Below are 22336 nucleotides of genomic sequence, written 5' to 3'. Positions count from 1 at the left end.
GTAGAATGATAGCAAAATTTTTTTTTTTTTTGGCTAGCATTGTACATTATTGGGTTATCAGTAATGCATAACTATTTTTATTTCTGAGGCACTAGAATATGTATATTAAAAAACAAGCCAACAACAACAAACAGTGTTTATTTGGAAAGGTATGGATTTAAAAAATACTCTCAATGCATGAATATAAACCTCTTAGATAGGAGACAATTGAATAAACAATTTAGAGTTTTGAAATGATGTGGTCAGAATTTGAAAACATGTAATGACGATCATGTTGCTAAAGTTATATTTGAAGTGTTCATAACACCTAATTCAGATAGGCTCTAAGTATCAGAATTTAAAGGAAAAAAAGCTTCATATTTCTTGATATGAAGTTAAGTGATAGGGTTTATTGGCCTTGAAGAAAATGGGATTAAATGCTTTTTATTCAGTATTAACTAAAATCTTACTCTAAAAAAGTTAATGTTGCTAGGCACTGTTTTTTGAAGTAAACAAATGACTGTAAAGAGTTTTGCAAGTAAAATGAATCAAGTACTGCCTGTTTATCTAGGGGCTTCTGAAACTATTTGATAATATAGTTCTATTGACGGCTAGCCCTTTCTCACCTGCTTAATTTGAGACAGTATTATAGAATGAGTTCAGCTTTGAATCTTGAAAATTTATATTTTTAAGAAATTGGGTTTACACAAGTTGTTGGATAAGTCTTAGTCTCTGACATTTTGGTTTTCATATTTATAGAGCTTTAAGAACATTTTGGTCATTACTCTGTGAGCATTGAAAGTGTGTGTATGTGGCAATGATGACGGGTGATAAACTTCAGTAGCTCTCATTAATGCTAATGGAAGTACCTTGTGTAAATCCTCTGCACGTTGGCAGATGGAACAGACCTACATCCAAATAATGGAAAGATTGTAATACAAACCCAGCAAAACTTAGAGTTAAAGGTAAAACTTGGCTAGTTAATCCAGTGTTGTACTTTCTTTTCAGTTGCAAAGTTGAATGGTGTGACTAACATTCCCCAATTTTAGTGTTTTACGTTGGTGTAAAAATTCATGTCTTTATGATCCTTTTTTTTTTTTTGAAGTGAGACCATTTTTTTAGCGTCTAAGTTTTTATTTTGAGTTTTCCTGATTTGCAAATCATTCAGAAAGATACATTTTTCGTGTGGGAGCTCATTTTTAAGGTACCCATTGAGACTTTGTCCACCTTTGGAGAAAACTGCATAACATTATTAGGGGAAATAGTTTGAAATGTTAAACTAAAAGAGTATACTGAACATAGTCTTTACCTTTTGTAGTTTGGTCATTAGTTGCATTGATAAGAGAGAATAGCTTATCATAAATTTAAGCAAATATTTTGCAAAATGGACAAAAGAATTTTAAAGATTGCCTTTTAGTATTTTAAAATGCTTTTATAATACTTGTATGGGGAAGAAGATTTGTTACACTATTTTATGAAGGCTTTGAATCACATATAATTTGTTTCAATGGAAATGCTTTGAACAGGTATAAATGCATCATAATATTTAGTGATATACTGGGTATGTATCCTATGTCAGTTCTGAAGAGGGCTATCAAATGTGTGTATATTTTATAGGTTAAATTTGAAAACGTGATTTTTAAATTATGTTTACTATTGCATATAAAGCTGACATTCAAATTAAAATTTATTCATTTGAGTTGAAAGTATGGGTCCATTTTTGTAGTCTGATTAATCTATGAGTTTTAGAACCTATAGAGTTTAAAACTTACAGCAAAATTCATTATGTGCAATAGGGTAGGTTAGTATATAAAGATCAATTTTTATTTTGCAGTATGTTTTTTACCCCACATACAAGTGCTTTATTGTTCTATTCTCTAAGAAATTTTTTTTTAAGGTTTAAGAAGTTTATGAATTAAAACTTTCTTTTGTTTTGAAGGTGATTATAAATATGGTTCCATGGAAATGGGGTAAAAGTATAAAACGAAATTCCCCATTATGATTTCTTTTGACAACATTATTTCACAATTCCAATATCTGACCGTATGAGCATGCTGAATAAAAGGCAAATTAGGTTCAGAGTTTATCATTGTGACTTAGTGTTCTCTGAAACTGTATTCAATTGTTATTTTGTTACTTAACGTTTTTTCTATTCTTATTTTTATATTCATTTTTTTATATTCTAGGAAACTTGAATGTTACTCTTCAAGTTTGGGATATAGGAGGGCAGACAATAGGAGGCAAGATGTTGGATAAATATATCTATGGAGCACAGGTATGACATGAATTCTATGATTATTCCAATACTGAAAATACTCCCCTCACAAACACACACAAGTGGGTACTCTCTCTCTCTCTCTCTCTCACACACACACACACACACACACACACACACACACACGTTCTTGCTAACTTGATTTTTATCTGATATGTAGAGACTAATTTTACATTTGTGCTAATCCTTTGGTTTCATCCTCCCCAAATTATGTTTGGAATGATTTGGGTCAGGGAACTGGTATGACTCTAACAGCTTTTGTATACTACTTATATCACTAGATATTATTGTCAGCAGTTGAATAAATGCAGTGATAAATGATATTTTGATATTTATTAGCTGGTTTGGTTATAGTGATTACTTTCAGAATATGTAAACTGAGTGAAAAATATAGAAGGGGAAAATTTAATTTCATTTTAAGTTGTAAGGACATAAAGCATATTTATATGTCTATTTTTGTGTTTTGAATTAGTCTACTAAATATTTATAGTTCTTCAGATTTAATAGATATCTCAATATATTGTAACAGAAAACTAAGTATGCCTATGTATGAAGCACAATATTTTAACATGATAATGATTTTTTTCAGAAGAAAATCTATGTAGAGTAAGAAAAACCACTTGAATAATTATATAACAGAAATTCTTTGGCAACATGAATTTATAGAGACATAATTTATAAGTTTTTAAATTAAATTATTATACAAATAGAAAATATGCATGGTAGTAATATACTTTAAAAAGTTAACTATTGACATGCTATTTATGTTTGCTTTTTCTTCCACTTTTAATTAGTGTGTATCTTTCACATCATCGTGTGGCATTAGGGGGCTAATATTCATAATCCTCATTTAGTTCTTTATTGGAGTTTGATATTTTAAGTGGGAGAATCATAACTTGGTTATATGGAAATATATTGCTCATAAGAAATGAGTCCAGAGAATGTTAAGCATTCTTCTGTACGAAGTTTGATGCTTGACAAATACTATTGCTTTAATTTTGGATGGAAAGTAGATTCTAAATTATTTTCTAAAATATTCAGGGAAGGATAAATGAGGCTTATATGGTTCTGAATCACGTATAAAGGCTCTCGAGTTTTGTTTTTTGCGTTATTGATATATAGATTTGGCTCTTAGAACTCTTTCTCTTTGCCTTTTCTTCTACATTGTTCTTTGTCTCTGGGAAAATGTTTTTGCTCATGTAATGTTTTCACTTGTGACTATATGATTTGATATTTTATGCCTGTTCATTTTTATCTTAAAAGATATGTCTCAGATTTTTGTGTCTAGCTTTTTTGTTGTTGTTTAACTTTTTCTGTTTTAAACTGATTATGTTTAAAGAAGATCTTAAGCTCAAGAAAAATTGCTGGACAGAGATTTGTGGGAAGGCACAGTCCTTGTTTCACTCACCCAGTTGGTAAAATGGGATTTGAAAATAACAATCTCTCTCTTCTTTGCTCCATTAAAATCTATCTTCAAGGACACATACTGGATTTTTTAAAAAATAAAAGTTAGATTAGTCAAGCTTTTAATGATAATGTCAAATAGAAGACCTTCTTATGGTTTGTAGATATATCTAGTGTTAGTGGAAAACAGGAAGATTTTATGCATCTCAGTGTAAATAATAATATAAAATTCAATTAATAAATTTTTCTTACTTAAAAATTAGGAGAATATAATGCTCATGAATTGGATTATCTTAATTTTACCTTCAAGGCATTTGAAAAATTTTGTTTGATTTATGTAAATTTATTAAAGTTTATTATTTTAGAATTATGATATATAAAAATTAATATTGATGTGAAATTCACATAATATAAAATTAACCATTTTAAAAGTAGATAATCAGTGGCATTTAGTACATTTAAATATTGTGTGACCATCCCCTCAAGTCAGGTTTTTACAATATATGTTTTATGCTATTACATAGCTGCTTAATATCAGCAGGCATTAATGGGCAAATATGTAGAAATTTCAAAATTTCCATCTCTTTTGAGAGTACTTGAGTTTAGTAAAATGTTTGTCTTCTCTTCTAATGTACCTTGTATCTTGGGAGAAAGAGAATATTATATTCCTTTTTAGAACTTGTCACATAAGATTTCTATTTTGAAGGTACATGTTGACTTTTTTCTCTTTTGATGGTGTATTATATTGTTTATACTTTACAATTTCTGTGAATGTTATAAGCGTATACCCTGTTTTAGTAAACAACAATGTAGTACATTATTTCTGAGAAGTTCATGAACATTTTCATGAAATGGTACCAGGAAACTAGGAATTCTAAGATGATAAAATGAGTTGTCATAAATTAATGGTAGTGTAATAAATTTTCTCTGTTTCCAGAGATTCTAAATTAAATGCTGTGTAAAATCATAAAGTACATTTACCAGTGGTTTCTTTTGTTGAAATATATATAAATTTTTATCCAGGCCAGAGAAGCTCTGACTACAATTCACTATCATAAATTGGGAGAAATGTTACTTTTCAAAAACAATGGTTTCAAAAACATTCTAATAGCATTTTAATATATTTAATAACTTTATGTTATATAATCACACAATTATTCTTCAAAGTGAATCTGTATGGTTTCTAGAGTTCTTCTAGATGCTGTATGTTGCCCATGTCATGAATACTTTGTATTTTGGGATACATGCTATAGGATAGAAATCTTTCAGAAATAATGTTTTGGCAAACGGTTTTGAGGACATCAGTTTAATGTATTATTTAGGATTTTGTTTTAGGTTCTCTAACTTATGTGTTGTATATAGAAAGACTTATACCTATCTGGGCTATTAAGCTTTTTTTAAGGGCATTTTTTAACATCCAGAAGAAGCTTATTTATAGGCTAGGAATTAACTTAGATTAAAATAAAACTGGTTATTTTACCCTCTTTCCCTTTTGCCCCCAGTAGCATTAAACTTGAGCAATAGTCTACTGAATAGTGTTGGTTGAAACAAATTGAATTGACACCCAAGAAAGAATTAATGAGGTATTTTGACAAGAACTAATAAGTATGCCTCAGTTATATTCCTAGATTTTAAATTAACTTAAAATTTTCTAGGAGTCTTCAGACCGATATTATGGGCTATTTTTCATAGTGGTTACGAGCAAACACACAGTACATAGTGTTTAGTGCCCTGTAACCTGTGGCTAACAGAGGCTAATAACAAACCTCAGAGAAGGACTGGATGTTTCATTTTTGTAGCTCTTTCCATCCTGGAATCTAAGTGGTTTGCAAACACTGTGCTACTGAGCATAAACTCAATGAAGTGTAGTCATTTTTGAGGTGGAACATAACTACTATTGTGTGCCAGTGCCCCACACAGATGAGCTAGCCTGTTAACCACGAACAAAAGTATTTGGTGCCTGTATGACAGCTGGGGAAAGAGCACATCTTAAAGCTGGACTTCCTGAGACCTTCTGCTGTCTTTTAGTATGAATTTTTTAGTTGAATATTTGCCGCTTTATAACTGATTGTATTTACAGAGCTCTCTTGCATTAGTGTTTCTTCTTGCAGGTTGTGCTTTTACAGCAAAGTATATGTTGTTGTGACTATTATATAATCTATATGATTTAATTCATTTCTATATATAATTGAAAACAAAAGTAGATTATTTGTTGTACAAATCAGGGAGAAAAAATACCTGCATTTTTGGAATGGGGAACCTTTCATTTTGGAGAATGTTAAATTTTGTGTGTACTGTGCATGTTAAATTTTAGAACTAAAACTATGACATACCTTGCAGTACTGTTAAGTATTGCCATCAGTGTTTGTTCCTTCAAGACCGCTATCAGTTATCCATTTGAAAATGGTATCCATTTGATTTACTGGCTCATCTTTCTTATTAGATACAGTGATAAGTGAAATAGATGAAAACAAAGTACTTGATATAATATTTGCTAAAGGTCTTGAGGTTTATAAAGAGAAGGAGAAAGGTGGTAGTATCTTCTGGGAATTGCAGGGGGAAAAGGTGAAGTTAAGGCGTAGAAAATGTAGGAAATTTTTGTTGAAGGATTTGAAGATATAGAAGGATTTATTAAACTTGAAATCTGATTTCCAGAAGTCATGGCAAAAAGATTTGGGAAGAAGAGGAACAGTTGGAGGGTAAATTGGGAAGAGGAAGCACAGGGCAATTTGGGGATAAGGCATAGGAGAAAGATGCATGGCGGAGAGATGGGTGATAAAAGAGGAATCAGGAACATGAGACATGGTGATGGGTTTAGATGGTCACAAGATTGTCAAGAAAATTGTTTCCAGCAGTTCCCAGTAGATTCTTCTCAGGTCTGAGTTGTTGCCATTATGTGTTGCATTTCTGAGGGAGTTGTACTTTCTTATGGCTGAGAAGATTCTGATAGTTTTCTGGAAGAAGTCAGAAGAGGCCTGGATTGATTGATGTGGTGAGAGACTCAGGGCTTGAGGGTGCTTGTATTATAGGCTCCCGAAGAGGTGAGTGCTTAGAGGTCTGGCTTTGGTGTGCTGAAGCTGGTGGGTAGAGGCCTCCGAGTCAGTGGCTGCCTGTATGAGTTTTGGTAGTTTGTGCCTTTTAAAGAATTGGTCCATTTCATCTATGTTATCAAATTTTTGACCATAGAATTGTTCATATTATTCCTTTATTATCCTTTTAATGTCTATCAGTAGTGATGACTGCACATTTGGTGTGCTTTGGTGTGCTGAAGCTGGTGGGTAGAGGCCTCAGAGTCAGTGGCTGCTTGTATGAGTTTTGGAGTTTGTGCCTTTTAAAGAATTGGTCCATTTCATCTATGTTATCAAATTTTTGACCATAGAATTGTTCATATTATTCCTTTATTATCCTTTTAATGTCTATGAGATCAGTAGTGATGACTGCTCATTAATTTGTGACTTCTCTCTTTTTTTTTTTTGGTTAACCTGCCTAGAGGTTTACCAGTTTTTGCTTTTGTTAATTTTCTCTATTGTTTTCCACTTTTCAATTTCATTGATCTCTGCTATAATTTTTATTATTTTTTTCTTCTGCTTGCATTAAGCTTAAATTGCTCTTCTTCAGTTTTCTGAAGTGGAAGCTTAGATTATTGATATTTCTTCTTTTCTAATATATACATTCAATGCTATACATTTTCCCTTAAGCACTGCTTTTGTTGTATCCCACAGTTTTGATCGCTTGTATTTTTATTGGTTTAAGATATTTTTAGGCTTCTCTTGAGACTTTTTTTTTTTTAACCCATGTGTTATTTAGAAGTGTGTTGTTTAATCTCCAAATATTTTGAGTTTTTCCAGCTATCTTTCGATGATTGATTTCTAGTTTAATTCCGTTGTAGTCTAAGAACATGCTTGGTATGATTTCTATTATGAATTTGTTAAGGTATGTTTTATGGCCCAGAATGTAGTCTGTTTTGGTGAACGTTTCATGTGAGCTTGAGAAGAGTGTAAATTCTGATGTTTTTGGATAGACTATTCTATAAATGTCAAGTAGATGAAGCTGATTACCATTATATAATGGTATGATATATGATAGCATTATATAGATTTCATGTGTGCATCATTATATTTCCATTTCTGTGTAGACTACATCATGTTCACCAGCTGAAGACTAATTGCCATCCGTCACCGTACATATGTGCTTTGTTACCTCCTTTGCTCTCCTCCCTCCCCCATTCCCCTCTGTTAACCACCAATCTAATCTCTGTATCTCTGTGTTTGTTTGTTGTTGTTGTTTATATCTTCCACGTATGAGTGAAATCCTGTGGTATTTGACTTTCTGAATCTGACTTATTTCGCTTAGCATAATACTGTCAAGGTCCATCCATGTTGTCGCAAATGGCAGGGTTTCATCTTTTTTTAATGAATGAGTGGTATTCCATTGTGTGTATATGCCACGTCTTCTTTATCCGTTTATCCATTGATGGGTGCTTAGGTTGTTTCCAAGTCTTGGCTATTGTGAACAATGCTGCAAGGAACATAGGGGTACAAATATCTTTTTGACTTAGTATTTTCGTGTTCTTTAGATAAATACCTAGAAGTGGAATAGCTGGATAATATGGTAGTTCCATTCTTAATTTTTTGAGGAATCTTCATACTGTTTTCCACAGTGGCTGCACCAGTTTACATTCCCACCAGCAGTGTATGAGGGTTCCCTTTTCTCTACATCGTCTCCAATATTTGTTATTTCTTGTCTTGTTAGTTATAGCCATTTTGACGGGCATGAGGTGATATCTCATTGTAGTTTTGATTTGCATTTCGCTAATAACTAGTGATGTTGAACATCGTTTCATGTGCTTGTTGGCCATCTGTATATCTTCTTTGGAAAAATGTCTGTTCAGATCCTTTCCTTCTTTTTTAATTGGGTTGTTTGTTTTTTTGTTGTTGATTTGTATGAGTTCTTTATATATTTTGAACATTAACACCTTATCAGGTATATGATTTGCAAATATCTTCCCCCAATTGTTAGGTTGTCTTTTTGTTTGGTTGATGGTTTCCTTTGCTGTGCAGAAACTTTTTAGTCTGATGTAGTCCCATTTGTTTCTTTTTTCTTTTTTTTCCCTTGCCTGGTGAGACATGGTATTCGAGAAGATACTGCTAAGACCGATATTGAAGAGCATACTGCCTATGTTTTCTTCTAGGAGTTTTATGGTTTCAGATCTTACATTGGTCCTTTTCTTTCTTTCAACACTTTAAATATTGCAATCCATTCTTTTCGTACTTACATAGTTTCTGGAAAGAAATTCTCTGTAATTTTTATTCTTGTTCCTCTATAGATAAGGTTTTCCCTCTCTCTCTCCACCCGCCCCCGCCGATAATCTCCTTTCAAGATTTTATCCTTGTGTTTTGTTTTATGCTGTTTGAATATATGATGTGCTTAGGTATAGATTTTTTGGTCTCTATCCTACTTAATGTCTTTGGAGATTCCTGGATCTGTGGTTTGGTGTCTTTAACTTTGGCAATTTCTTGGCCATTATTACTTCAAATCTTTCTTAAGCTCCATTCTCTCTTCTCCTTGTGGTATTCCAGTTACATGTATGATATGCCATTCAGAATTGTCCCAAAGTTCTTTGATGTTCTGTTTTATTCATTCTTTTTTCTCTTTGCATTTCAGTTTTGGAAGTTTCTGTTACTTTATCTTCAAGCTCACTGATTCCTTTCTAGGCTGTGTCCAGTCTACTGATGAGCCTATCAATTGCATTCTTTATTTCTGTTACAGTGTTTTTGATATCTAACATTTTTTTATTATTCTTCAGAGTTTCCATCTCTGTGTGTACATTGCTTACCTGTTCTTGCATGTTGTCTACCTTTTACATTAGAGCCTTTAAAATATTAATCGTTGTTATTTTAAATTCCTGGTCATGTCATTCCAAAATCTGTGTCATATTTGATTCTGGCTCTAATGCTTGCTTTTTCCCTTCAAACTACCTTTTAGTGTGCCTTCTAGTTTTTTTTTGAAAGCTAGACGTGATGTATTGAGTAATATGAATTCAGGTAAATAAGACTTTAGTGTGAGATTTTGTGTTCATTTCACCAGGAGTTGGTCTGTGTTTAGTGTTTGTTGAAGCTGTAAGTGCCAGAGACATCAAATTCCTCTAGTGTCCTTGTTTTTTTCCTCCCCTGTCTTTTTGAGCATCTCAAAGAGCTCTTCCTTAGTTGAAGTTTGTGTCTTGCAGCTCTTTCATATGTAATCCACTACTGTTATACTGGAACCCTGTTGGTGTTGTGGTAAAGTATGGGGGAGGGGAAGCATTCTAGACTCTCATGATTAAGTCTCAGACTTTTAGTGGGCCTGTGTCCCTGGCCTGTGACCTTTACAGATGTTTCTTAGCTCTTCCCACTTAGGTGACACAGGATGGCTAGAAAGGGGTGGAGTTGGGAACTGCCCTTCCATCTGTAAAATGAGACTCTGATTAAACTTTTTTCCTGGAGAGTAAGCCTTTTTTTCATGGATAATGCTCTGGGCACATTTTACAATGGTTACTTTCTCCCTCCCCATGCCAGAGCCATGAGGGGATTTTTCTGGACGCTTTACCATGAGGATCTGGAGGTAAAACCCATGAAAGTGTGAGGGTACCCCTAAGGCTGTGTCCCTAGGAGTTTCTCATTCTCAAGCTAGAGTACGCTCAGCCTCCAGCAATTCATCAAAATTACCATTAAAATGTTCCTACCATTTACTGGCTCTAGTGGCTTTTGCTCTGGATTTCCAGATTTTAGGGTGGTGATTTGCCCTCTAAACACAGCTCTCCGTTGTGTCTAAGCAAAGTCACTGATTTTTAGTTTGTTCAGCTTTTTTCTTATTGTCAGGACAGGTGTGATGACTTCCGAGCTCTTTACATGTCAGAGTTGAAACCGAAAGTCCTAGAACTTCTTTTGTATTTGAATGTCTTTGATTTTTCTCATTTTCCCTTCTCAGATTTTCATGGCACTGGTGTAGGTCAAAACTGGTACAAAATTATCTGTCACGTGAGGAGCAAAGATAAAATCCTAGTATTTACATTAAATGGTATTGAGAATGGGGTATATGAACAGATAAACAGATGTTTGGGTGGGTGGATAGCTAGATTAATGAAAGGTGTTTATCCTTCTATCTTTTTTGTAAGTACTGGAAGATTCATAGGTATCACTGACTGGAAAATTTTGGGACACATTGGTCTAGATTAGGACTTGGCAAACTTTTCCTTAAAGAGCCAGATAGGAAATATTTTAGGTTTTGCAGGCCATACTTCTCTGCTGCAGCTACTCAACTCTGCAGTTGTAGTCAAAAAGCAGCCATTGATAATACTTAAACAAATAAGTGTGTCTATGTGTCAGTAGAAGTCTATTTACAAATGTGGGTTGTGAGCTGGATTACACCTGGGGGCCATAGTTTACAAACTCTTGGTCTAGATCAGTGGTGTTTAAATTTTATTCTATAGCTCTGGTCAAGTATTGATCATCAAAGAGATGGTGGCCAGGGCCACCATGGCCGTTTTATTTACACATATTCTGTCATGTTCAGATATTGGCCCATGTTGAGATGAAGATTTTCATATATTAATTAGAAGGCTTCTAGAAATCTTAAGATTTAAGAGGCATCACTGGTCAAGGCTCAATTATGAGTGTAAAAACTACCTCAAAGTTGCCTTGAAAGTATGATTCTTATTCACTCAGAATAATAATAAAAATTCCTAGCAGTTGTGTTAGTGCGTTAATTTTTAAATGTCTATTTTCAATCCTTCACTTAATCACTTAGGCATGGCAGGTATTATAAAGGTGGATGACAGAAGCATTGGCCAAGATCAATAGATGGTAGGGCAAGGACTGCAATCCAGCAGCTATCTGACTTCCAGCACAGAGCTCTTTTAACACATATATTGTATCACTCTTGTCAACTGGAGGTGGAGTCAATAGATTGAAGATTAGCTTTCTTCAGAGGTCAGTTCTGGAGCATTACTTTTAATAAGAAAAGTGGGATTATGCTCATTGTTTCAGATAATTCTGTGTTGGGCATTATTTCAAAGCGTTTGGGAAGAGAGACAGAAATGATGTCTAAGTTACCAAAATGAACCAGACAAGTGATTTTGTATAAAAATTATAGAATATTTAAACTGAGAGGAATCTTAGAGAGTATATAACTCAGTGATCTAATTTTAGAGGCAAACAACCTGAGACCCAGAGTAGCTAAGTGACTTGGGGACTAGTGTAGTTTAATAAAAGAGCGTGGTACTGGAAGGTCATAACAGTAGTATGCTAGAGCTGGCTTGGGAGAATCAATTGTTAAATTTTCAGGAATTTTTGTCAGCCAGTTGTTGAATACATTCATGACTAAAAATTATATGTAAACATAAATTACATTAAAAATAAAGATATATGCTCAAAATGCATCATTTACTAATTATTTTACTATATATTTCTGTTATCTATTCTCTTGAGATTATTTACGTCTAGTGTATCTGTATGGTGGAGGTGCTATATATTGGTGTCCTACTCAGCTCTGTGTTCAGTGAAGTCACATTGATAGCTGGAAAATGGCCACAGGGGAGTATTTACACCACATAAATTGGCAAACACTGCAAATAACCCTCACCCACTCCCACTCCTGCCGTGCCCTTGAGCCAGTTGATTAATATTTACCAGCATATCACTGGCCATGACTTCTGTGTTGTATACTTGTCTGTTTATGTGACTAGCTTTGTTGCAAGACTGTGAGTTCCTTTAGGTTTGGAATTTATATCCCTAGCACCCAGCACAATGCTTGTCAAATAGTTGGCAGACAAATGTTTGTAGAATGAATGAGTGGACTTTATATTCATTCAGTCCTGATTCAAATCCTGGCCCCATCACTTACCTCGCTATGTGACCTTGGTTATTTTAACTTGTGTTTATTAGAAAAATGAGGATAATAATACCAGTCTTACATGATTGTTGTGAGGATTAATGAAAAGATCTAGATATCTATCTGGTACATAATAGATGCAAAAAAGTAGTCAATATTTATGATTATAACTTAAGAAGGAGACATAAATGCTATTAGGGTCCAGACTTATACTGTATGCAGAGCTTTGTATTAAGTGTTTGACCACAAACTGGATGAGAATCAAGAATGTAGCACTGTTATTTTTGTGTGTGTACATACTTCTTCTCCTTCCCACACAAAATAATGGGATATATTAAAAGTAATATGATATATAAGAGGCAGGAAGCAATCCCTCTGTTCTATTTGGCTTTTTTCAAGCTCTTATTACAGTATCATGTCCAGTTTTACATTGCTCATTTTAAAGAGGATGTCAAAAAACTATATGTAGTGTGTTCTGGGAAGAACTAACAACTATGATTAAAGGGATAGAAAATAGGTCCTTTGAGGCGAGTTTTAGGAATTGAGTTTGTTTATTCTGGAAAGGAGACAGTAGAACAGTTACTTAACTATCTTCAAGTACATGAAGGGTTATTATAAGGAGGATACTCTCATGTTGTTCTCCAAATGCACAGAGGACCAAAAGAGGAAATCGACTTATTTCATTTAAAGAAAATTGCGTTAAACACTGAAATTGACTATCAAGGGATGTCATGGAATCTCCATTTTTGAAAATATTTAAAAAGAGTAGCAGCAGATGGTTATTTATTGAAAGGGTTAAACGTTTGACCTCATGAAAGTGACAGGCAGGATTGTAGACCTTGAGGCTTTTTCCACCTCTGTGATATGATTTTCTTATATTTATTGGAACTTACCAAGCATATCCCAGATGTCTTATTGGGAAACCACTTATAATTTGATAAAATTATTATTTAGCTTGAATTGCATCTTTTTTTTTTTCTGTGAGGAGGTCTAGCCCTGAGCTAACATCTGATGCCAATCCTCCCCTTTTTTCTTGAGGAAGATTGGCCCTGAGCTAACATCCATAGCCATCTTCCTCTACTTTATATGGGATGCCGCCAGAGTGTGGTTTAACAAGTGGTCCGTCCGTCCGCGCCTGGGATCCGAACCTGTGAACCCCGGGCCGCCGCAGCGGAGCACGTGCACCTAACCGCTTGTGCCACTCGGCCGGCCCCTTGAATTGCATCTTAATTGTTGGATTTATCTTGAATGAAAACATTCAGTGTTATCTGTCTGCTGGAAACTAAATGAAGTCAGTATTATATAAAATAGTCTACATTTTATTTTTATACTCTACTAGACATATCTGAAGCATTACTTAAGAATATTCAGTATTAATATTTTTTTTCAAGTAGTACATTACAAATATTCTGTAACTCTTTTGTGACAGGGAATCCTCTTGGTATATGATATTACAAATTACCAAAGCTTTGAGAATTTAGAAGACTGGTATTCTGTGGTGAAGAAGGTGAGCGAGGAGTCAGAAACTGAGCCGCTGGTTGCCTTGGTGGGCAATAAAAGTAAGTTATTAAGGCTTATTTATGTATAGTAAAGTTTATTTGCCTATCTCATAGTTTTTATTCCTAAAAAATAGTTGATGTTTGGAAACATAAATAGGTACAGCTTTCCTGGAGTGAGCAAGTTGCTAAAGGAGAAAATTCCTAGAGATGTGCACAATGTTTTAAATAATGGTTTTGATGCCTTGATCTATCATAACTGCTCCCCTGCTTTGGCCAATTCCTGTTAAGGTAAGTTCTGTTCGGACACTGTGTTTTGGCTTCCTGTGGTCTAAGGAAACAGCGTGGACTATTAAGAACAGCAACACAGCTGCAGACTTTATGATATTACACTGCAGCTTCAGCTCAGCCCCAGAGATTTTGAGAGATAGATTTCATTAAATGATGCCCTATTCTAGGGAAGGAAGCAGTGTCTGCATGGAATTTTGTGTGCATTGTTCCTTGCTCCCATCTACCATAAACTTCCTTTTCTGAATTTTTGAGGTTTGTTCTGAAATATAGATAATTTTTTTTTTTTGAGAAAGAGTGTATTAGGGGAGGAGTAGTGCTTGGTAAAAATGATGTATAAGTAATTTTTGAGATTTGTCTCTTGGGCTGTGATATACAGCATATAAGAATTATAAAACTGAATTCAGTACAGGACTGTTATTTGGTTCATAGTCCTGAAATGCAGTTACCTGGAAAAGGAGACATTAATAAGTGTTTTAAAATAAATAAAATATTATGATATGACCTAATGTTCTACAAGTTATTTGAGGTCAGAAAAAGAGAAAATGAATTCAAATTATACCATGGAGGATTTAGGTCAGGAACTGTTTCCTGACTATAAGCATTGTTAAATCAATACCCAAGTATACTACCAAGAGAATTATCTTCTCCAATGGTCTTTAAAAATATAGTACATTTTTTGTCTGTAATTGTTTAGGAAATAGTACTTCCTGAAGGGCCAAACCAAGATTTCTTCATTATGTGGTTTTGCACACTTAGATGAACATTTAATAAATCCAAGCGTTACCTTAAAACCGTTACAAAACAGGTGTGAATATCATTTCTGTGAAGAGTTAATAAGCAAATTTTATAATACTTTCTAGAAAACAGTATTACATATAAAAAGTGGATGGCTTAGGTAAAAGATATAGCTTGTTTAAGCTTTAAGTTAAATTTTGTTCATCTGTTTTGTAAATAATTCCAATTGAGTGAATCAGCTGCTTCTCAATTCATTGAAATCCCCCTTTACAAATCGTAAGTTTTGATGAGCTTAGGTTCTATTTCTGAGTGCAACTTTTCATTTTAGGAGATCATTTCTTAGTCAGCTGTCGTGTTACCAACATTTTGGCTTATATTATGGTTAAATTTGTGCTTTATTGGAGGTTTCTCATCACCTTTTGGGAAATTATAGAGTAGGGAAGGGTTAGGGGGTTGGAATTTGTTTTCATTTCTTTCAGGATATAATCTAACTACCATCTGGAGTAATGGTGCATAATTATATACATTATGTTATGTATTTATGCTGTCCTATGAGGCATCTACCATTGGTCACTGTCAAAGACAGGATATCAGACTAGATGGGCTATTGGACTGTGCTGGTGATGCCATTCCTAGGTTTTAAAAGCAAACATTTATATAAGTTACATGAATTTATGAAAAAATATTGCAGTGTTCTGTTTGAGATTTAATAGCATATGTCTAGAATTTTTTCACTTATGACTTAGCTCTAATCCCTTTCTTATATTTATAATACTCTCTTTCAGAACGAGATCATGTAATAGAGTATGCAGTCATACAGAACGTTGTAAAATGGAGAGATTATAGATGAACATTTTACTGGTTATCGTTTACTGTGTAATCTGTCACTGGCCCGATTTCATATAATCATGTAATGAAAGATCTTACAATTTGTGTTTCCAAATTGATGTTACATTAGCATAGTAGTATGAATTCATTTCCTTTTCTGGGGATGTAACTGTATTAAAAAGCAAAGACTTTACATACTAAACGCAAAGTAAAAGAAAGATGGTAGGAAGACATCTGAAACTGAATTATTATGCTCATTATCTACAGAGTCATCTTCTGCCTAAATGTGCTTTTTAAAATTCAACACTGTGTCCTATTCTTTGCAACTTGAATCGAAAGTATATGTTGAAAAGAAATTTGTGTAGGCTGTGAAAATATTGGCAGCAGTAGCCAACTTTTAGTCAAAGGTTAGCATAAGGATAGGATAGAGAGAAGATTTCCATACAAAGAGAGAAAGAGAGTGTGTGTGTGTATATGTTTGAATTTGTTCTGTAGTAAAAGTTTATGATTAGTAAGTTGTAAAATCATTGGCTTTTTTTTTTTCATTTTGGTGAGGAAGATCGACCCTGAGCTAACATCTGTGCCAGGCTTCCTCTATTTTAATTTTATATGTGGGTTGCCTCCACTGCATGGCTTGATGATCGGTGTGTAGGTCCACGCCCAGCATCTGAACCTGTGAACTCCGGGCCGCCGAAGTGGAGTGTGCGAACGTAACCACTACACCACTGGGCCAGCCCCTAAAATCATTTCCTTTTTATTAAAATATATCAAACTCTCAGAAATTTGGACTAAGGATTGAGGAAAGTCTTTGGTGAGGATGAAGTATTGGTTTATTTTTGTAAAAAAATTGTTTTATTATGTTTAAATATAAGGAATAATTAGAATAGGTTAATGAAGGAGCCAGCAGAGGAAGGGACTTGCTTTAATGAAATAAACAGAATTGGTAATTAGTAAATTAACTATTTCAATATATAATACTTAAAAACAAATTAATTTATTCTATATTCTATTCTGAAAAACTGTAAGACACTAGTTAGTATTCTTTCTTTATACTGTTTAAGATTTTAAATGAAGTATTAAGTCATAGTTAAGATCATAGGGCTTTGAATTTAGACAGACGTTGCTTAAAAGCGCGATTTCTTCACTTAACAGCTGTGTGACATTAGACAATTTATATCTTTAAGCCTTAATGTCCTCATCTGGAGGAAATCTCTGGAAATAAGGATAATAGTTTCTGTCTGAAAAGTTGGTTTATAGATTAAATGAGATGTTACATGAAAATCACTTAGCATGTAGTCTTATATACTGTAAATGCCCAATAACTATTAGTTATTATTATTAATCATAATAGCCTTTTAAAAGCACTGACTATAGCTTCAATTCGAATGATCTCAAATTGTATATTAGAAGAGCTGAAATAGATATTTTACAAAAGTGGCCTGGAGAAAATGGTTCCTAGAGAATTCCTTTGTTGCCATCTTATTCCTTGTTTTTTTTTTTTTTTCCAGATTGACAGTTCTCATATCATGTGTTGGGTAGGGCAATTCATTCAGCAAACATTCTTGAGTGCTAGCTATGTGTGTATTCAGCTAGCCATCATTAATTTGCGCAAAGGTTGAGCCAAAGAGAGCACTTAAGGAGTGATTGGGACCTGCGAACCTGGGTCTTAATTTCATTCTTTTTCTCTACTGTCTTCAAGTTTTCTAAAAATTTGACTTTTGCTCTGTCTGGTTGTTGGGATTAATAAATATAATTATATCCAAGTCTTCATGGAAGGACCTACTTTTCCCTAGTGAGGTAAAATAAATTACTGGTAGGTAACTTTCAAAATGGGAAAGAGGATGAGTCATATACTTATTCAGTGTATTTTACGGAAGTTCTGTTGAAGTTTGATGATATCTGCAGCCCCATGTGGAGTGAGATGTCTGACAGGCTACGGATCCAGCCACATAAGCGCCCAGAAACAATTGTATTACCGTCTAAGGCAACTTCTGCAATTCAGGGAGTCAAATCCACCAGGCCTAATACCTGGTTTCCTGGCCTTGAAGGTCTTGCTCCCCCAGCACCTGGGCATTCTCACTTGATCATAGCCTGTGCAGCAGAGCCTAGGATTTTTCAATTAATGTCCGCCTACGGGCTCATTATGGGTGGACGTGGCCATGACCTAACACACCATCATCACCTCTTGTGTGAATTACTGCAGTAGCTTCCTAACTGTTCTTTCTGCGCTTAGCTTTGCTTTCCTACAGCCCAGTTCCCAAGTGGCAAATCTTTCACATGACTCTTCTGCTTAAAACCCTCTAGTGCTTTCTCATCACACTTAGGATGAAATCCAACTCCTTATCCAAGTTTACCAAGACTGGTTCTCAGATCTCATTTTCTACTGCATGCTCCCTTGGTCACTATATGCATAAGGCACATTTGTCTTTTTTTCTGTTCCTAAAACATTCCAAGTTAATTTGTACCTTAGGGTTTCTTCTGCTTGAATGCTTTTCCTTCTTTCAAAATGCTGGCTCCATTTTGTCATTTGGATCTCATCTTAAATGTCATCTCCTCAGAGTTTCCTTCCTCGACCACTCAATCTAAATGAGCCATCTAGTCTTTTCTGTCAGGAAATTCTGTTCCAGTTATCTGCATAGTCTTGTTGCCATCTGATATTGTTTTTTGTTTGTTTCTTGTCTGTCTTTCCCCGTTAAAATCTAAGCTCTATGAAAGCTAAGGACCTCATCACTTAGAACAGTACCTGAATGAATGAATACTGAATGAAAGAATAAAAGCCTTTTCATGAAGACTCTGTTGAAATGAGAAGTGTTTATGGCCCAGGATGTGTTATTCAGGGAAAATGGTTTTCTTAATGAGGAAAAATACATATGTAGATACAGGAAATCTATTAGATGGCCTTCAGGCCCAACTGGTCTACTGAATTCTACCCTGGTGAATAATGTCAGAAAGAGTTTTTTAGGAAATACATAGAAGTTATCTTATGCTGGATCATGTTTGAGACAAAATGTCATAGACTTTATGTCATGATTTTAAGTTAAATAAATATTATAAAAGAATTATGAATTTTGCTGCTTTTTCCAAACTTGTGACTTTTACATAATGGTAGAAAGTTACATTTTTGACTTTTTATTTACAAATTTTTTGTTTTTGTGTTTAATTTCAAAAAATCATAATCTGCACTAAATTACAGCTTTTTCTTTCAGTGTTTCAGGGAAGGTTCAAATTGAAATGAATGAACATTCAGGAATATTAATTTTTTTAAAGATTAATTTTAAATTCAATCCATGTTTTATAACCACATGGCATTTTAATTTGTCATTTTGTTATTTTCTATCTTTAAGCTGTTATGTTTTCCTACTATCTGATCCATCAGCTAGTTTCTCCCCTGGCTAGCTAACATTCTCAGTTGGATAGATTGTAAACAGAAATTAACAGGGGTTGCATAGGAGCTGCCCTCTTCCTGATTTATAGCTTCTTAGTTCGTGGAAGGGTAGTGGTTATCAGTAACTTGTATTGGGGGTAGGAATTATCACGCTCCAGGATAGAGTGGATGGATGAATGATTTCTACTCTTAAAGATATTAACCAGATCCTTTCCCAAATAAAGACTAATAACTCAGATTTTTAAACAATCTTCATGACAGATGAGGGCATAGAGAAGAGTGCATCAACACTAATTAACAATGTTGAGTGTATATTCTTCTTAACAGTGATTGATTATTCTTGGAGTACTATCTCTGCCCAGGAAGTGATGTTTTACACTGCAAGGTTCAAAGGTTACATTTTAATGTACCTTGTAAGTTGTGTTCCCTGAACTCAGTGGAAATGTATTAGTAAAACAAGTAAATTTGAAGTTGAAAATTTTACTGATGCTCTCAATAAAATTATCACAAGGCAAAGACTATTCTTTATTCTCAGTAATAAAGGAGTGTAAGAAATGGTTATATGTATAGCTTAAAAAATTTTATGGGAATTTACATGAATTTCAGTGACTCTTTTGAGTCTTTAAAAATTCTTGTTTATCTGGAGAGTAGAAATGTGAATATGAAGTAGGTAGTATTTACTTTGATTCCTATTTTGAAGGATTCATATCAACTTCTATAAAATTTATCATCTACAATATAACAAAGTGAATGTGAGTCATTATTATCAGTTTGCTTAAGAGTTTCTAATTTAAAAGCATAAACAAAAACTCTTTTGAGAATTTGAAAAGTTCATTCTGTTTATACATTGTAAATTTAAACATTCCCCTCCCTCATCCATTTCTTTTAATACTTTGGTTCTTTTTTGTTCCAGGAATAGTAATTCCAAAGTATCAGAACCAAGTGTCTTTTTCAGATGCATCTAATATTTCTGTTTCTATTGCTTCATTTTTTTGCTTTTTCCTCTTTTTACGTGTAAATTTGTCAGACAGAGCTATGATTATTTACTTACTGGAAGATGCTGATAACATCTTATTCTGATACTGATAGCATCAGTATCCTGTATACTGAGTAAGAGAGTATTTTAATATACAGTCATGTATCGCATAACACTGTTCCAGTCAATGACAGACCGCAAAGACAATGGTGTTCCCTTAAGATTGGTACCATATGGCTTAGGTGTGTAGTAGGCTATACCATCTAGGTTTGTGTAAGTACACTCTGTGATGTTTGTACAACGACAGAATCACCTAATCACACATTTCTCAGAATGCATGGCTGTATATACTTAAAGCTGTTCTCTTATGTGATACTTCACACTCCTATTGTACTTTCAGAACATTTTGATAGCGTTTCAAGTTTAATTGGTTTAGTAGTTTCCTCAAGTTAAATGCATTAAGTTTGCATTCAGACTGATGTTATGACTGGTAATTATTGAGGAAGAAAAATATCAAATGAGTGCTTTTTCATATTACTAATCAAAAACCATTTTTTACCTGATGGTTGTTGCAGTGATGTTATGTCATTTCATAGTTACTTTTTTTAGATAACCTACTTCAAACTATTTTGACAGTATTATAATTTACCTAGCCAGAGAAGTATTAAGGTTTTTCTGGTTTTTTTCTGGGGAAATTGTGTAAGTGTTTCAGGCACAACAATCTGTTTATATGATTTCTGTCCATCTTCTTCTTGTCATGATGAATAAAGTTTAATAAATGCTAAAAAAAAGCACAATCCACCTTACTTTTGTTTCTTTTATGATGAATTTCTGATTTTAAATTTTAGAAGAAATTAATTATTAAGTGTTAAATTAATATTAAATAAAAGAACACAGCTATAAAAACATTTCCTTGTGAAAAGGAGATCTGAAATTTTCATTAATGTAATTTAAGCCCCTTTAATAATTTATTTTAATTTATATTTGCAGTGATTTTGGAACAAATCCAATATAGATTAAAAGAACACTGGAGGGGGGATCAGAAAACTTCAGCTTTTGTCCTGATGCTTTCATTTTATCTAGCTACGTGATGTTGGGCAATTTACTTAATCCCTTAGGATCATCCTCATGTATAAAATGAGGGGATTATACTAGGTAATCATAAGCACCTTCTATTCCTAAAATATTATGACCCAAACTATGTTTAGTTGTAAGTCTGCTTAATTGAACATATTTATTGACATACAATTTTAAGAGAGTTTAATTGTAACTTTATGTCCAGTTTAAACCCTGACCTCTTCTTTACAGAGATGATTGCTTAGGTTCATTTTATCATTCAATTGATAGATTATTAAGAATCCATGAATCCATTTTCTGTATACGTAGGTAGATGCATATACCTAATAACAATAATAATAATAAATCTAGCTAAGATTTATTGAATTCTTACTATTTGCCAGGCACATCCTGGAAATATGCCCAACTTTGGAGTATTTTGGGGGCTCTAAAAGTAGCGTTTCTTTTTAATTTAAAATTGTTTTTGAGCTTAGAATTTAATTACTTTTCATTTTTTGTGACATTATTTTCTAAAATTTCACATGGATGTGTAGTTTTTGCAGTATAAATAAAGCATTTCAGCAAGTATTTTCTTTGTTTACTTTCTTATGTCTTTCTTCATTCATTCAACAAATAGTCATTGAGCACATTCCTGTCTAGGTGTTAGAGATACAGAAATGAACAGATAGACAAAAATCCCTGCCCTCATCTGGCTGTGTTCCAGTAGAGGAAGATAGGCAATAAATAAATAAATAACATATATGATATATTAAATGGTGGTAAGTGTTGTATAGATAGATAAAGCAGGAAAGCGAGAAAAATGAATTCTTTGGGGAGGGTGTTAAGGTTTTAAATATGGTAGTCAGGAAAAGTCTGAGAAGATGACACCTGAGCAAAGACATAAAGGAGAAGAGAGAGAGAGCCACATAAATATCTGGAAGAAGAGTTATCCAAGTAGAGGGGAGGATTAGGTGCAAAGGCCTCGAGGTAGTAGTTTGTTTTTTTTTCTCCCCAGGAACTTTGAGGAGGTGTGTATATGTTGT

At 33.7% G+C, this 22336-nt stretch overlaps 1 protein-coding gene across 3 annotated transcripts in view; it reads left to right on the top strand.

Annotated features, from left to right (window-relative positions):
• RAB28 (RAB28, member RAS oncogene family) overlaps positions 1–22336 on the top strand; it is a 101416-nt gene that overhangs the window by 7985 nt on the left and 71095 nt on the right. For all 3 annotated transcript variants that reach the window (XM_004432276.2, XM_087434097.1, XM_087434098.1), the window contains exons 3-4: positions 2166–2254; positions 13956–14085. In XM_004432276.2, the coding sequence (XP_004432333.1) occupies positions 2166–2254; positions 13956–14085 (219 nt within the window). The remainder of the gene's footprint in view (positions 1–2165; positions 2255–13955; positions 14086–22336) is intronic.

Source organism: Ceratotherium simum, chromosome 8, assembly GCF_057802395.1.
Source record: "Ceratotherium simum simum isolate JZ-2026a chromosome 8, ASM5780239v1, whole genome shotgun sequence".
Taxonomy (NCBI): Eukaryota; Metazoa; Chordata; class Mammalia; order Perissodactyla; family Rhinocerotidae; genus Ceratotherium; species Ceratotherium simum.
The sequence above is the reverse complement of the archived record's forward strand: the minus strand, read 5'-3'. Positions and strand labels throughout refer to the sequence as shown.